The sequence below is a fragment of the Leopardus geoffroyi genome, chromosome B1 (genome assembly GCF_018350155.1).
Source record: "Leopardus geoffroyi isolate Oge1 chromosome B1, O.geoffroyi_Oge1_pat1.0, whole genome shotgun sequence".
NCBI classification, from domain to species: Eukaryota; Metazoa; Chordata; class Mammalia; order Carnivora; family Felidae; genus Leopardus; species Leopardus geoffroyi.
The window spans coordinates 52,640,512-52,657,528 of record NC_059327.1 but is presented as its reverse complement, the minus strand read 5'-3'; the positions used below and the strand labels follow the sequence as shown (position 1 = coordinate 52,657,528).

Sequence of the window (17,017 nt, the reverse complement as noted above, 5' to 3'; positions counted from 1 at the left end):
TCCCTAAGGAAAACGAGAATCATTTTTCTAGGAAAAAAAAAAAGCCATGTTTTCAATTCAAGCACATCTCAAAGAATTGCTGACTGTGTGTGTATGTGTGTTTTACAGACTTTAATTTTAGAGCTATTTTACGTTCACAAGAGAATTCAGTGTGAAGTACAGAGTTTCCATATACTTACTCTCCCCCCAACCCCAGTCTCCTCACTGTCTTTGTAAGAGAAGGAAACATTTGAAATATCAAACAGGACAGTGGTTAAAAATATACGTATGGCATATCACTAGTTGGATATACCACTTTGGAATGTTAACAATGAACCCTGAACCCCAGTGGACCCATGTCCTTTTCATATGTGTATATTAACTAAATTTCCTATCATGGATGCATATCATACTGTCAAGAGAGTTAACCTTTAAAAAAAATATCATATACTCATGAGAATTTCATTTCAGTTCAATAAAAAAATGTTCAATTAAAAAAATTATTAGTAAAGGGGTGCCTGGGTGGCTCAATTGGTTAGGCCTCTGACTTTGGCTCAGGTGGTTTGTGGTTTGAGCCCTGTGTGGGGCTCTGGGCTGTTGGCTCAGAGCCTGAAGCCTGCTTTGGATTCTGTGTCTCCCTCTCTCTATGCCCCTCCCCTGCTCACGCTCTCTCTCTTTCTCTCAAAAATAAATAAACATTTTAAAAAACTTTAATTATTAATAAAAATTAATATTTACTGAGTACTGTATATTAGTAAAATCATTTAGTGCAGTGTCTGGCATATAAAAATACTCAGTGTGGGGCGCCTGGGTGGCGCAGTTGGTTAAGCGTCCGACTTCAGCCAGGTCACGATCTCGCGGTCCGTGAGTTCGAGCCCCGCATCAGGCTCTGGGCTGATGGCTCAGAGCCTGGAGCCTGTTTCTGATTCTGTGTCTCCCTCTCTCTCTGCCCCTCCCCCGTTCATGCTCTGTCTCTCTCTGTCCCAAAAATAAATAAACGTTGAAAAAAAAAAAATACTCAGCGAAGGTTTGATGAATAAATGAATACATTCAGAGTATTTAAAAATCATTCACCAACTCCTTCCCTCTCAAGTGTGGAGAGGCAAGGCTTCACAATGAAACAAAAGAAACAGAACAACAGCTATTACTCATCTCCATGGCAAGCTCTCCACATAAACTGTTGTTACCAGGCCACAATGATGCCTTTCTCCGCACTGCCAAATGTTTTAATCCTCAGCTATACCTAATGGCTTTGGGGCTGATTTCCAACCATGAGTTCCATTAAAAAGCTAGACAGCAGCAACCTTAAAGAATACTACCCACCCCTCCTTACCAACACCTCCTCCACTCTTACAACAAAGTCAATAACTCCCTTCCCTATCTCCTTCCATCACTCTTTTTTGGCCACCTATTTGTTTCAGTTCCTCACTCTGAACAGTAAGTTCTTCAAATTATCAAGAAGATATAGGAAGCTCTAACTACTAAACACTGGAAAAAACTCTGCTCACTATAAAAATTTCCACTGCTTGATTCGCATGAGTTGGCAGGCAGGGAAGGGTGGAAAAAAAAAAGTCTAGGGCTAACTGCTGCCTGTCCCTAGAGCCTCCTGACATTGTCCATTGCTGTCTGAGATGAAGTACACTCCAGAGAACTCTCAAGTAAGAGAAAACAGGGATGAAGGGCATTTGGAGGAAGAGTGTGCAGTGGCCAGAAGTGCAAGACTGAGCTTCCAGGACTGGGGCTCCAGCCTTCTCAAGTTCCACAAGCTACCAACCTTTCTGACAGCTTTCCTTAAGACTTTAACACAGATCGCTCAGAATAGGGAGAAACCCTATACACGGAGCCAAATTTATGTAACAATAAGATTAATAACTACCATATGTTGGGCAGATACTACGTGCTAAGCACAATACAGACATTACCTTTTACCCGTACAAAACACTTTAAGGAAGATATTACAGACCTACACCCACCTACATCGAATCTTCATGGCCAGATGCATGCAGAATTCAGAATTTTTAGTGTTGTAGAAAGCAGGCAATAAGACGCACATACAACCTTGGTTGTTATGGAGTAACGTCCCATAATTAATTGTTAATATTTCTTCTGCACAGCAGTGTGAATATACTAAGCCAGGATCATTTTGATTCAGGGCAGGTTTGCTGCCAAATGATTTTGAGCCACATTTATGAAAACGCTCCTCATTTTCAGATCATTTGCCAGTTGGGAAATTGTGGCCAAGGGCCTGTGATCAATATTTCTACTTTATAGATGAAGAAACTGCTGCCTGGAGCTTAAGTTACCAAAAGTTATTCAGCTAAGAGTCAGGATTTAGACTTGATAGAAGCCAGAAATGCATCATTATGAAACATCTGTTTTTTCCACTACGTGCCCCTCTTGCAGTCAAGTGCCACAACTTGCAGGTGGCAGCAAGTCCCTATTTACTGAAACGCTCCTAAAAATTCAGTATAAATTAAGTTTACTGAACCCTGAATCCTACAGCCAAATCCTTTGTGACAGAAAAAGTCAGCCATCAATATCTATGAAGTGTACATTTCCCCCCAGTTTCTTTGTTAATTAAGAGAGAAACTAAGATCGTGTTAAGCTAAGGAAAACGTATGGTCCTATGTTTCCTCTATTTAACTATTTTCTTTTTTAATGGCTTTTTGGGCTTAAAAAGGACTCAGAAAAGCTGCAGGCAACAAAACAAATAATATTATAGTGTATTGTTCATCAAATCTTGGAGCTAGAAGAGTCTCACTTAAAAAGAAAATCAAGAGATTATAGCGTGGAAGGTCTTTCTCCTACCTCCTTACCACTTCTCTCTCTAGGAATAACCAAGGCTACCATTTTCTCCAACACTCTTATTTTATAGAGGAGACTTGAGAATGAGAGAAGTCAAGTCTCTAGACTCTGGGGTAAGGGGTGCTAACCCCCACATTGTAGAAAATCTGCATATAACTTTTGATTCCCCAAAACCTTAACTACTATTAACCTACTGATGACCAAAAGCCTTACTGATAGCATAAAGTCAGTTAACAAATAATTTCGTATGTCATATGTATAAGTTTGAGAAAAGAAAATGTTATTAAGAAAATCCTAAGGTCGGGGGGGACACCTGAGTGGCTTAGTTGGTTAAGCATCGAACTTCAGCTCAGGTCATGACCTCAGTTTGTGAGTTCGAGCCCCACACTGGACTCTCTGCTGTCAGCACAGCAGAGCCTGCTTGAGATCCTCTGTCCCCCTCTCTGCCCCTCCTCCACTAGCGCTATCTCTCTCTCTCTCAAAAATAAACAAACTTAATGGGGCGCCTGGGTGGCTCAGTCAGTTAAGCGTCCGACTTCGGCTCAGGTCATGATCTCATGGTTTGTGAGTTCGAGCCAAGCTTTGGCCTCTGTGCTGACAGCTCGGAGCCTGGAGCCTGCTTCGGATTCTGTGTCTCTCCATCTTTCGGCCCCTCCCCTGCTTATGCTCTGTGTCTCTCTGTCTCTCAATAATAAATAAACGTGTAAAATAAATAAATAAATAAACAAAGGAAATCATAAGAGAAAATACATTTATAGTACTGTACTGCATTTATCAAAAAAATCCATGTATAAGTAAATCTGTGCAGTTCAAACTCATGTAGTTCAAGGGTGAACTGTATTTGCTTTTTTTCATTCTCTCTCTTCCTCTAGCATGTAAGTAAGGCTCATAAAAGCAAGGTCTTCACCTATCTTGTTTGCTGTTATATCTCCAGCACCTAAAATGAGATCTGACATGCAATTGGTGGTCACATATTTGGGAAGGAAGAGAGGAAGGGAGAGAGGGAGAGAGGGAGAGAGAGAGGGACAGAAGGAGAGAGGGGGAAAGGAAAGGAAAGGAAAGGAAAGGAAAGGAAAGGAAAGGAAAGGAAAGGAAAGGAAAGGAAAGGAAAGGAAGCTAATCTACATCAGATTAAGAAGGGAAGAAAGGAACTAGGAATTATAGAGTATCTGGGACGTGCCAGGAGTGACAGTGGTGGGATCTAATCAGCTATCTGAGGCCAGTCAAACCTAAGCTCTTCATCGAGGGCAAACTAGAAGCACGGAAGTTTTCAGACTAGCCTGAGTTGGCATCCTGGATGCCAGGATGACTTCTTGCAAGCCAGGTGACTTTGAATTTATCTGATTGCTTTATGCCACTGTTTCCTAATCTGTAAAATAGCAGTAATAATAATACTTCTCACTTTAGGGCTGTTGTCAAGATTGACTAAGTGTGATGAGTTACAAACTGGCCACAGGAGTTTATGGCTCTTTCTATCAGGGGATACAGTTTTCCTCCACATCCTTGAATCTGGGTTCCCTTGTGACTATTTTTGGTCAATAAAACAGTAGCAAATGTGATTCCAACAGAGGCTTGAAAACTCCAGCTGCCATGCGGAAGCCAAGGGCTAGCCTGCTGGATGATGAGACACATATGGCCTGGTCTCCCCTTAACACTGGAGCCTACAGCCTGCTAACCACCAGATGGTCCAGCCATAAGCCAGCCGGCCAGCTGAGCAAGCCCAGAAGAAATCAACCAAACTGGCCCGGACTAGTAGAACTCCTGAGCTCTCCCAGATGACTATGAACTAAAGTTGTTGATATTTTGAGTCACTGAGTTTTTTTGTAAATTGTGGTAAAATATACATAAAGTTTATCACCTTAACCATTTTTAAGTGTTTAGTTCAGCAGTGTTAAATACATTCACATTGGTGTGTAACCAGTCTCCAGAATTAAGTCCCTCAGTTTTGGAATGGTTTGTTACTCAGCGAAAGCTAACCTAATACACTGAGATAACAGACTTGAAGAGCTCAGCATAGTGCCTGGCAAACATAAGAACACAATAAGTGATGTCCATTGCTATTATTAGGTAATTACTATCATTATTAATTTGATTATTCTAACTCACAATATAATTTCTTCCCAATCCCACCCACTTGTCGAATTTGTGTTCCAAAAATGTTGCTTTCATTGTGTCATAGTTTTGCTCTTAACCATCACCTGCTTTACTGATCACAGCTCAGCTTTTGGACTCCCACATGCACTTAATGAATTTTATACTTCTAGCTTTCACTCTTTCATTTCAGCCAAGTTGGTTTCCTCATCATCCCACACACATCATGCTTAGTCCTATATAACCTGCCTCATGGTAGCTTTTACTGAAGATCCTCCCCACTAAACTAAATCTAACACTTTACAAAGTACTTTTCCTGTGTTTTCTGAAAACTTTTCCCTCTAAAACATTTCTAATTTCACTAAAATTTCCTGAAATCAAAATGTACTTAAGAATACTTGGCACTCCTTAGGCTATCTTACTTTTGTACACCTATTCTCCATTAGATTGTGAACACATCAGAGTGGGCATTTTCCACCCTGTGTCCATCACACTCAAGTGGGTCAATTTTAGCTGAATCTGGATAATCCTCTGTTTGAGGCGTCTCTTTGGTCCATCACCTGACTGATAAGCAGCATGGTGGGGTTTAGAGAATGAGCTCTGCAGTCAGACAGCCAGAGTCAAAAACAGGCTCCACCCCTGAATAACTAGACCTCGGGCAATTAATTAACCTCTCTATGTCTCTGTTCTTCATCTATAAAACAGTAAAAATAACAGTACCTTCCTCATAAGATTACTGGAGGGTTTAAAAAATAGTTGCAAGGAGGTGTATAAAATAATGCTTGGCACACACAAAGAGCTCAATAAACGTTAGCCATTATTATGAAACCCTTTATCTAAAAGGTAAAGATCTAGGTTTAAAAAGTGTTTCAGCACAGGGGCACCTGGGTGGCTCAGTCGGTTAAGCATCGGACTCCAGCTCAGGTCACGAGCCCCATATTGGGCTCTCTGCTGTCAGCACAGAGCCTGCTACAGATTCTGTGTCTCCCTCCCTCTCTGCTCCTCCACCAGCTCTCAAAAATAAATAAATAAATAATATATATGTGTGTGTGTGTGTGTGTGTGTATTTTTTTTGAAGTGTTTCATCAGGGCATCAAGATGGAATAAAAGGTCTTGAACAAGTGCAATTAGGAATCTGACCCCAATTCTAAGCCCACAGCATGATGAGACTGCCTAAAAAAAACAGTGAATGTGATAGGGAGGTAAGATGGAGAAAAGGACTTTAGTTGTATATGGCCCTTTTATTTCTTAAGAAAAAAAAAGATGAAGCAAATATAGCAAACACTTACTATACGATATAGTTAATCTTGGAAATAGAAAATGGTTTGTTAGAGTTTTTTCAGTATTTTTCTACTTGCTTGAAATATTTTATAATTAAAATACATTTTTTAAAGCGAAAGCAGTCTTCAACTATGTTACATAGAAATACTGCATCCATAAAGAAGGAATTTAAAGTTCTGAAATGAGCAGACCAACCCGAAAGAGTACTGTTCAACTTTGGACACTGGACTTTAAAGGGAGAGAGAACAGGCTGGTAAATGATCTGGAAAGAAAAACATATAATGAATAACTAAAGGAAGAACATAGAATATTTGGCCTGGCTATCAGTATCCCTACTAAGAACAGGAGAGTTCTCTTAAAATATGTCAAGTGCTGGATTACAAACATGGATTAGACCCTGGCTCCAGGGGGAGAACAGAGTGAAAACAATCCTGCTTACTGTACTAGAAGGTAAGCACTTCCTAAAATCGAAAAATGTTTGGGGGGTGAAGTGGGCAAGTCTCCAGAGGCAGTTACTACTTGTCACAGGTAGTGCCCAGGAGACTGTACAAACTGGTTTGTAAAGCAGTGACTATGCGTTTTGGGTCACAGATCCCTGGAAGGATAGGATAATAGTGGACACCGTTCTCTCAAAACACACAAATGTACACTAACATAAATATTTGCAAATAATTTCAGGAAAGCTCCAAAAACTCTCAGTAAGAATCTCTAATTAAATGCCTACTGAACAAGGCACAGGAGCATCCCTCAAAAAAGGACTCCCCTGTCCCACCCACAAGTGATTTTTCCCTTTTATAAATGTCCTTATGCATTTACTATATTCTGCCACATTTACTTAAGTTTATCTTGTTTAAAACGCTAGAGGTTTCTTGGGGGTAGTGTACCCACCTTTTATTCATTAATTCACCAAAGGTACATCGAACAAGATTTCTACATCCAAATAGCTTAAAAATCCAGAGTCAAATATAGAATCTTGGATCTGAAAGGGATTTGGGGACCACCATACAAGACCGTTGGGCCGATATAAGGTAAGCAGTACTAGAGAAAATGGTTGAGGGAGTTTCACAGGTAACTTGTTATGGTGCTTTTCTAAATTTTCTGTGAACAGTCTTACAATGTCTTATTCACTTGACAAGATGGGGAGCATTTTGTGTGTCCTATTTGTCTGTACATGACATCCTGCCACGGTGCACCCACCATAACATCTAGCACAAAACAGGTGTTTAAAAATGTCTGCTGAATGGTCACTAGGGGTGGCACTGACTGAAGCTAGACCCTGAAGGATGACATGGATCCTGAGTTATGAAAAAAATTTTTCTGATGGGAAATTTAAAGTGTTTACTTAATAAAGGACACCAATTAAGAGTGCATTTAAGCAAAAAATTGTATGTGTGATGTTTCCATTGGCAAAAAGAATTTAAAACTTTTGATACAACCCACTAATTCGGCTGAATGTATTTATTCATCCACTAGTCACTTAAGAGTAAGTTTCTTGTTGGAATAAATACCTTTGTAAGCATTCAGTTAACAAAGGATACAAGAATGAGGCAGATGAAATATAAATAAATAAAACCAAGTCTGGCCTTCAAGCAACCAACAATGTTGCTAAACGACAGACATGCAGGTAACTAAAGAGCTTGGAAGAGTAAATATGTATTATAAAAAAAAAAACCTAAGAAGCACTGGAGAATAAGGGATTGATCAGACCCAAGCAAAGTGAGGGAAGCTTATAGAAGAAGTGATGTAACCGAAAACTGGAAGGATGAGCAAGGTTTCATTCCAGAAAAGGTACTGGGACAATATCTGCATAGCTTTTTACATTCACCAAATTCTCTCACAGGTCCTCCCCCACTTAATCTACCCACACAATCTCAATTTTGCAATCACCAGTTAAGACACAGATAACATCAATGCTCAAGGACAGAAGGAAAAGTGAAGAAAAACGACCTGGCAAGCAATGTCTTGAAAGAGCAGAAACATCAAGACAACCTGGGGTAGGGTTGGAGTGGGAAGAGGAGGCCTACCACCTGGGCCCCATTTGGGGTTAGGAAAGCAGAGTTAGGCTGGGCCGGTGGGGCCGCCAGAAGGGGCGGGGGTCTGTCGCCCCGAGGGAAGAAGAGCGCCTGAGGCGTTTGGCACCCGCTCGCCGCACCCTCCGCCCAGGATTTTGGGCCTGGTGTGCCAGGCCCCAGGCCCGGCGCCGCGCGCAGCCGCCCCGCCCCAGCCAGGATGCAGGGATGCTCGGCCCACCTGGTCCATCTTGGGTATCACCTTCCGCCGGCCCCCCATCTGGAAGCGCAATAGGTTGTAGAACTCCTCGGGGCGCCCCAAGCACTTCACGAACTCCATTCTGGCGGCGGGTCCCGGAGATCAGTGCTCACCTCCCGGTACACCTCCGGTGGACACCCGCCCGCACACGGCAAAAGATTAAAGCCAAGGGGCGCGGCGGGTGGGGCGGGGCGTAGGCGGGCCCAGTTCATGATGCCACGCCCACATCCCGCCCATCTCAACGGGTCCCTGGCTCTCGCGCCGCTTCTCGTGGGCTCGCGCGGTGGACTGACAGTCTCTGATTGGCTAGGACCGCTCGCACCAGGCAGACGCCGGCCAATCGACGGTAGGATGAGTCTGGCGTGACGACCACACCCTCTAAGCTAATTGGAGATGAGAAAGGAACAGGCGAACGGGATTGGTGCTTCTATGGGGGCGGGCCTTTTCCCTCTCTCTAGGTGGAGCTTGGGGCTCGAGCACAGAGGGAACCAAACCAGGGCGCTGCGGCGTAGGTGCAGTGGATTCTGGCTCAGGCGCGGGCTTTCGGTGAGAACCAAGCAGAGAAGAGCCCAGCGGGCGACAGTCCGCTATGATTTCGTCAGTAATCCCTCCACCTGTTTATTCGTGTTTGTCCTGTCGGCTAGATTAGCTCTTCAGTGCCGCGCTTTGAGCGCCGCCGCGCACCTCCTGTGCTGGATCCGCGCAAAGCAAAAGGCGAGTGGGCCCACCACCAAGGTGTAGGTGCTTACTTTAACACAGGAGAGCAAAAGCTTGGCAGGGTCATCCGCGGCCCTTGCAACCCCATGGAACCCCGGGCACCTGCCCCCAGCAGTAACACCCCTTCTTTGCCCGCTCACAAAGCCTTTCACTTCTTTCTGGCTGATCTCACTCACTCCTGGAAATTCAACAACAGGACCTCTTTAAATAAGTGTTTTAGACCCCACTTTGTCCCCAAAATGAATCTGAAGCGTTTCTATAACCTCTGTTACAGGGATGTGGAAATTTATATCTCCATCTTCGATCTCTCCAGTCCTAGAAACGACTTGCTACTGCACACTCCCACACCCAATCTATTTTAACACAGCAACCGGCAATCACTTTGAATTTAAGCCAGATGCAATCACTGCCTAAAACCCTGAAACCTCTTCCCTGTGTAGTAAAAGCCTAAGTCCCTACAAGTGTCTACAAAGGCCTGAATCATTACCCTTCCACCCCCATTACCTCTTTGGCCTCCATCTTTTCTCTCTCCCCTTCTCTGGCCCTAGGGCCTTTTTGTATAGCTGTTCACTTCACCCTTCCTGCAATATCTTACCGCCAGATACCCAGCTCCTTCATGTCCTTGATGAAATCTCACCTTCTCATTTAGGCCCACCCGGATCATTCTATTTTAGACGGTGTTTGTCCCCCCACGCCCACCGCACTGCTGATCCCCATCCTGCTCTAGTTTTCTCCATAGAATTTATCATGTGCTAATACAAGGTTTACTTATGATGATTAGTGTCTGTTTCCTCTTGCTGGAGGAAGATGAGATAGATCTTTGTTTTGTTCACTAACACACCAAGTATCTAGAACAGTGCCTGACACATACTAGTTGCACAATGAACGTTTACTGAACTGAGCTGGACCCCCTCTTTGGTGTTCCCCAAACAGTGCAAGCTTAACATGTCCATAACTGAAATCTCCCACTGAAACTGTTTTTCTGGTGAATAGCACTAACAACCTCTCAGCTGCCAAATTATCAAATCCAGATGTCATCCCTAACTCCTCCTTTCTCTCCCTAAACTTGTCCCCTTTGAAATCATTCATCAAGTCTAGAGTCCAAGAAACAAACATCTCTCGTCTTAATCTCTCCTCTCTGATCCATCTTGGTTTAAGTCCCATCTTCTCTCCCAAACTATTTTGAAATCAACTTTGCATCTCTCTCCATGCATGCCTAGTGACAGCTTGAGTAATTTATTTAAAACACACACTTGATTATATTACCCTCTTGCCTACAATTCTTCAATTTTAAATTCCTCAAAGGAAATGCCTTTCAATAATATTAATGATTCTGGCATAAAATAAAAACTCTCTCGGGGTGCCTGGGAGGCTCAGTCGGTTAAGCGTCCAGCTTCGGCTCAGGTCATGATCTCGAGGTTCACGAGAGCCCACTTCAGATCCTCTGCCCCACTCTCTGTCTCTGTCAAAATAAATAAACTTTAAAAAAGAAAGAAAGAAAGCTCTCTCATCATTTGGCACCTCCATTCTTTTTTTTGGATTTTAGCCACCTTCTATCCCATCACTACCCTAACTTCTAGCCCTGACCCAGCCCTGGCAGCACCTGCAGACCCCAAACAGGCCACAGTATACCCCAGTCTCGGCCCCAGTAATTCACCTCTAGCATGCTCTCCCTTGCTCCTCACCTAGCCACCCACCTCACGTTCATTACAGCTTAAATGGAATCCCCTCCTTTGGAAATCCTTCTCTGAAGTTCCCTGGCCTCACCATTATCTGTTCTTTAGATTCAACAGGCATCCACCGAACATCAGCAATGTGGCAGGCACTGAAAAAAACAAAGATGAGCAAGATGAGCTTTGACCCCAAAGAGCTTCCAGAGGCACCACACCAGACACGGTTGCATAATGGTGCTGGTATTTATGAGAGACATGGTTGAATCCTAATCCAGCTCCCTGAGTCTGACCTGTGTGCCCAACCAGAGACTACGTATACAAATAGTCAATGGCCAGACCATATACCATAGCAACACTCTGACCCACAACCTCTGCAGCAGCAGTCCCAGAATAGTCAGGACCAGGTCAGTAACTTCTCTCTTGTGCTTCCTTTCAACTCAAGAACAACCACAGAAAGCCAAAGAAATCGTGTAAGATACCCAGCTGCCAGGTAGCCTGCTTCCAGCTTCTCTATGCCAACCTCCTCCAATCAGCACACCTGAGTCCTTCCTTTTTGTTCATTATAAAGCTTTCCCACTCCCCTGCCTGAGTCTCTGCCAGATGCGGATGACAAGTGACAGTGGCTGATGCCCTTACTATATAGCAAGCTCTGAATAAAGGGCCTCATTTGTTCTTATTTCAGTAGTCTTTATTTCCATAAACCTTAGTACTTGGATCATGTTCATCGGATGCTCTCATCTTGAAATTGGTGTGGTCCAAAATCTCTTTTCTGTCTCTCCACTGTGAACTCAAGGCCAGAGACCATGTCAAAATGTAATACCTGGCACAGTGCTTGCCACATAACAAAACCTCCACTACTTTCTGTGGAATAACAATGCTTGAAATTGGGACTGTACTAGAACTTTTATTTTCATTTTTTTTATTTACTTTTTTTAAGATTTTATATTTTATATATACAGGTTAAAGTTTATTTACTTTGGGAGAGAGAGAGTGTGTGTGCTAGAGTGCAGGAGTTGGGAAGAGGCAGAGAGAGGGAGAGAGAGAATTCTAAGCAGGCTCCACGCTGTCAGCACAAACCTGTGAACCGTGGGCTCAAACCTGTGAACCGTGAGATCAAACCTGTGAACCGTGAGATCATGACCTGAGCTTAAATCAAGAGTCAGACACTTCACTGGCTGACCCAGCCAGGCACCCCTTTAAAAGATTTTATTTTTAAGCAATCCCAAACCCAACTTGGGGCTTGAACTCCCAACCCCAAGATCAAGAGTCAAATGCTCCACTAAGACTACCAGGCACCTCTGTACTGGAACTTTTAGAACACAAGATCAGCACTCACTTATCCTCCCCACCCTCAACACAACATTTTTTTCCATAACCTACTGAAACACTTTTAATGCTTTTTGTAATAAGCCAGCCTCCTGCTACTAATGTAGGGATTTTCTTGTCTTTTTTATCCTTGTGTTCCCAGACCCAGCACTTAGAAGCCATTTAAGAAATATTTATTACAGGGCACCTGGGTGGCTCAGTTGGTTAAGTGTCCAACTTCAGCTCAGGTCACATTTCACAGCTTGTGAGTTTGCCCTGCATCGGGCTCTCTGCCCCTACCCCACTCGTGTTCTATCTCAAAAATAAACAAACATTTTAAAAAAAGAGAGAGAGAGAGGAAGAGAAAGAGAGGAGAGGGGAGGGGAGGGGAGGGGAGGGGAGGGGAAAAGAAGAAAAAGAAAAAGAAAAAGAAAAAGAAAAAAGAAAAAAATTTATTGAATGGCTAGGGCCACTGAAACCCAACATTAAATACCAAGTTTTTCACAATGTCAGTCATCACGTAACTCCAGCTCATGAGATAAATAAATCTTTCCCCTAGAATCTGTTGAATACAAATCTCACCTCTCCTTACTTCTAAGTGAAACCTGGACTCTCCCTCTATGAATCCCACCCCTCACTTGCAATTCTGTCAAGCAAAAGCCTCTCCTTCCATCCAAAAGGCACAGGATAAGAGTAATTTCACTGTTCTACCCCCCCTCCCACCCCTGCTGTTGTTTCTGTACAACCATCACCTCTTTTCTAGCTCCCATTCACTCCACTTATGCCACACCTTCCTCCCTCCTTTCAGGACCAACTTAAACTTCCTGACACCCTCCTGCCATGATGAATAAAATCTTAGAGGGGAGCATGGTAGCTGTGGTTTCTGTCAGCTCTCCACGTTTCTGCTTCCACATTTCTTCCATGCAGAACCCAGTCTGTGTAATTCTTTTTTTTTTTTTTTTAATATTTATGTACTCTTTGAGAGAGAACACAGCAGGGCAGGGGCAGAGAGAGGGAGACACAGAATCCAAAGGAGGCTCCAGGTTCTGTGCTGTCAGCACAGAGCCCAACATGGGGCTCGAACCCATGAACCGCGAGATCATGACCCGAGCTCAAGTCGGATGCTCAACCGACTGAGCCACCCAGGCGCCCTCCCCCCCGCCCCCCCCCCCAGTCTGTGTAATTCTGATGAAGTTCTGATGGTGCCAACAGCAACACCTACAACTCACCTGTTGGTAGGTGCTGTATCTTCCCCATTCTACAGACTTTAGGTAAGTCAGTGAAGTCAGAAAAATAAGAAGTCCTCCTGAGAGGACAGAGCAGGTGTAAGGATGATTCTTCCATGTTTTTCTATAAACTTTATTATTTTATCTTATTTTAGTTTATATTATTTTATTTTATTTCAGAGAGGGAGAGAATGCGAGTGGGGGTGGGGGGGGGGGTGGAGAGGCAGAGGGAGAGAGAATCCCAAGCAGGTTCTGCACTGTCAGCAAGCAAAGAGCCTGACCCGGGGGCTTGATCTCGCAAACAGATCATGACCTGAGCCAAAATCAAGAGTCAGATATGCAACCAACTGAGCCATCGAAGAAGTGTCCCTATTCTGTAAACTTTATCACTTGAATCTTTTGATATCTGTAATTTAAAAGATAATAAAAACACTTTAAATAATAAAGATTCTCATTCACCTTCTTGGCCTTCTACCATTCTTACCCAGGCTACTTTCAGATGTGGGTTAATACAACATCCATTTCATTGTTTTGGAGCCTTGGCTACTGGATACTGCTGGAGAAAGTCGGGAGGTAGAGCAATTCACCCTGCGTGTTCAGTGTGGCTCTACAACCCTTCCCTTGAACCCTAAGTGGCTCTAAATTCCCAGAACAGCTATTACAAAACTCGCCCCCTCCTCCTTTGTACGTAAAGAGATCTCACCTTCAGCAAATTTCCTCCGGATCTATTTTTCTCTTCCTATCCTTGCCTGGTCATCTTTAAGTGCCAGCGCTAGTGTGCTGTCTAGTTTTTCCTCTCAACTAATTATGTACAAATCCTCACACCATATCCACCTTTTATTTATTTTACTTTTTTAAATGTTTTCTTTCTTTAAATTTATTTTTGAGAGAGAGAGACAGAACATGAGCAAGTGAGGGGTAGAGACAGGGAGGGAGACACAGAATCCGAAGCTGGCTCCAGGCCCCAAGCTGTCAGCACACAGCCCGACGCGGGGCTCGAACCCATGAATCATGAGATCATGACCTGAATCGAAGTCAGATGCTTAACCGACTGAAGTACCCAGGTGCCCCAATATCCAGCCTTTAATAAATACCTCCTCCCTGACCTCTTTGTTCTCATTTCCTTCAACACTAACCTTCTTGAAGGGCACACTATCCTCATCACTTCTACTTCCTCAGCTCCCGTGCAGTTCTGAGCCCCTTTAGACTGGCTACCACCCTGTGCAACTGTTCTCTTGAAGGCTCTCATGACCTCACATTTGATTGGCAAATCCAAAGGCCTCTTCTCATTCTCCTCCTTCAACTTGGCATGAGCCAGTTGACTATCAGCTTCTACTTGAAGTTGACTTTTCCTCCTGTTATACTTGATCTTTCATTGACTGGCTTCTCTTTCTGCTCTTGCCGCTTAAACACAAGACATTCTCTAAGGTCCCACTGTGACCGCCATCTTTTCTCATGATATGTGATGGCCCTTGTTAACCTTCTCTAACTGAGCATCATGCTACGAGGAAAGCTCTCACATCCGTGCCTCTCAGCCCGGCCTGCACTCGTGGAGGGCCAGGTCTACTTCCAAACTATGCTGTCCTCCCCAGCTCCGGTGCCGTACAGGTGCCTCCAGCTCAACATGCCTCAAGTTTGATCTTCTCCCCAGAACCTGCTCACCTCCTCGCTGATTTTCCCTATCGGTCAGTGGGGAAGCTCCTCTAGCTCAGGCGCCAGGCTTGAGCTATCTTCGGCTCTCCCTCTCCAACCCCGGCCTCGAGTCTCCACATCTAGACACCTAGGAGCTCGACCCCGTGATTGCCCTTGCACCTCCCCTCCGTTCCATTCCCACTGCTGTTTCCAGTTCTGTCACTTCTTTTACCAACAGCAGCAACAGCGTTTTTCTCCTTCCTTTTCTACCAATCACAATGGGGTAGACCCACACACAGGCCACAGTGCCCAACCCTCCCGTGTCTCTAGAACCTTCCCAGGCCATTCCCCTTCTTGTACTCTGGACCAAGTGTACTGATAAGATGTTGACTTAGAGGAAACAGTCTGTCTGGACATCGTCACTGCCCTAACTTATACCTAACATTTTACACTTACGTTTTCCCATGTGAGTTAGAAAGATAAATTTGAATTCAGGAAACATATATATACGTATATGCATATGTATAAACACATAACACACACATACATTTTCATATAATATATATACATGCACACACATACATGCAAGAGTGAATAAATAATTCTTATAGATACAAAAAGCAGTCTATTACTCAAATAGTATTTTCACAGTATCCAGTCTGGAAGTTGGGTTTTACAAACTAATTTAAGTTAAATACCCCCATTTCTCTCCCCAGTCAACTCTTACATTGAAGTCTTAACCTGCCATGTGGGATATTAGGATGGGACCTTTAAAGAGGTGACTAAGGTTAAATGCGGTCGTAAGTGTGGGGCCCTAACCTATATATAGGACTGGTATCCTTCTAAGGAGAGCAAGAGACCCCAGTTAGTACCTGCACATAGAGAAAAGTCCCTGTGGGGACACCAAGAAGGCAGCTGTAAGCCAAGGAGAGAGACCTCAGGAGAAACTGACATGCTGGCACCTTGACGGTAGACTTCAGGCTCTGGAACCATGAGAGCACAAATTTCTGTTAAGTTTCCCACGCCATACTATTTTGTCAGGCAACCCTAGCTGACTCGTATACAGCCTAAGGCCGAAAGAATGGCACTTCTGTAAAGTATAAAAGGTAACTAAGGTACAATTGTGTAAGATATTTATGAAAGAAATACAAAGAAAGCAGAAATGATTTAGATTGGATATAAGAATGTCATGACTGAGGGGCACCTAGGTGGCTCAGTCGGTTAAGCATCCGACTCTTGATTTTAGCTCAGGTCAGGATCTCACGGTTCACGAGATTGTGCCCCACATCGGGCTCTGCACTGACAGTGGGGAGCCTGCTTGAGATTCTCTCTCTCTCTCTCTCTCTCTCTCTCTGCCCCTCCCCCACTCGCCTGTGTGCTCTCTCAAAATAAACTTTAAAAAAAAGTCATGACTGAATGGGGTCGTTGATATTGGTTGCAGGCAATGATCCAAAGGAAAAACAGACAGTGGAGAGGCACGTGTGAGAGCAGATTCAAATGGTGCTTGAAGAAGTTTGCCTTTTCCACACTCTGTTCCAAGGAGGAGTAAAGGTGAAATGCGTTTCATGGTAAAATAAGGTTTGGAAACAGTGGGCAAAGTAAGAGCACTTTGCTTCATTGCAGAATTTCTGGGAGCCTTTTATGAGGTCCACAAAGCACCACGAGGGGAATAAGGCATTATCTGATGACAGAACCCTTCATTTGCGAGACATCAGGGGTGATGCTTCTTCCTAAGGTCATATTTTCAGAGGTGCTGCATCGAAGGAAACTTGGCTACTTTCAGGGACATACCCCTACTGATGTCAGTCATCACCTGGGTCAGTACGGGGGCACAGTTATAGAGGCCTGTATAGAAGGAACCACAAAGTTGTGAGTGATATGTGTGTGCCCTTGAACTCTGTTAACTGTGTGATCTTAAGCAACTTCCTCAGCCTCTAGTCTAGAGTTCTGTTTCCTCATCTACAAAACAAAGACTGTAACAGTGAGTACTTATCTCCACGAAAGGTTTTTTTGCAGATTATATGGCAATAACTGGGCTAA

At 43.8% G+C, this 17,017-nt stretch overlaps 1 protein-coding gene and 1 non-coding gene across 2 annotated transcripts in view; both read right to left on the bottom strand.

Annotated features, from left to right (window-relative positions):
* Positions 1-8,614, bottom strand: part of FDFT1 (farnesyl-diphosphate farnesyltransferase 1) — a 39,532-nt gene extending 30,918 nt beyond the window's left edge. Inside the window, exon 1 of the mRNA XM_045462464.1 lies at positions 8,407-8,614. Within this exon, the coding sequence (XP_045318420.1) occupies positions 8,407-8,505 (99 nt within the window). The 5' untranslated portion in view covers positions 8,506-8,614. The remainder of the gene's footprint in view (positions 1-8,406) is intronic.
* Positions 8,615-13,182: 4,568 nt separating this feature from the next.
* TRNAS-UGA lies at positions 13,183-13,267 on the bottom strand. The gene has a single exon. It is a non-coding gene; the product is annotated as a tRNA-Ser (tRNA).
* Between the last annotated feature and the right edge of the window lie 3,750 nt (positions 13,268-17,017).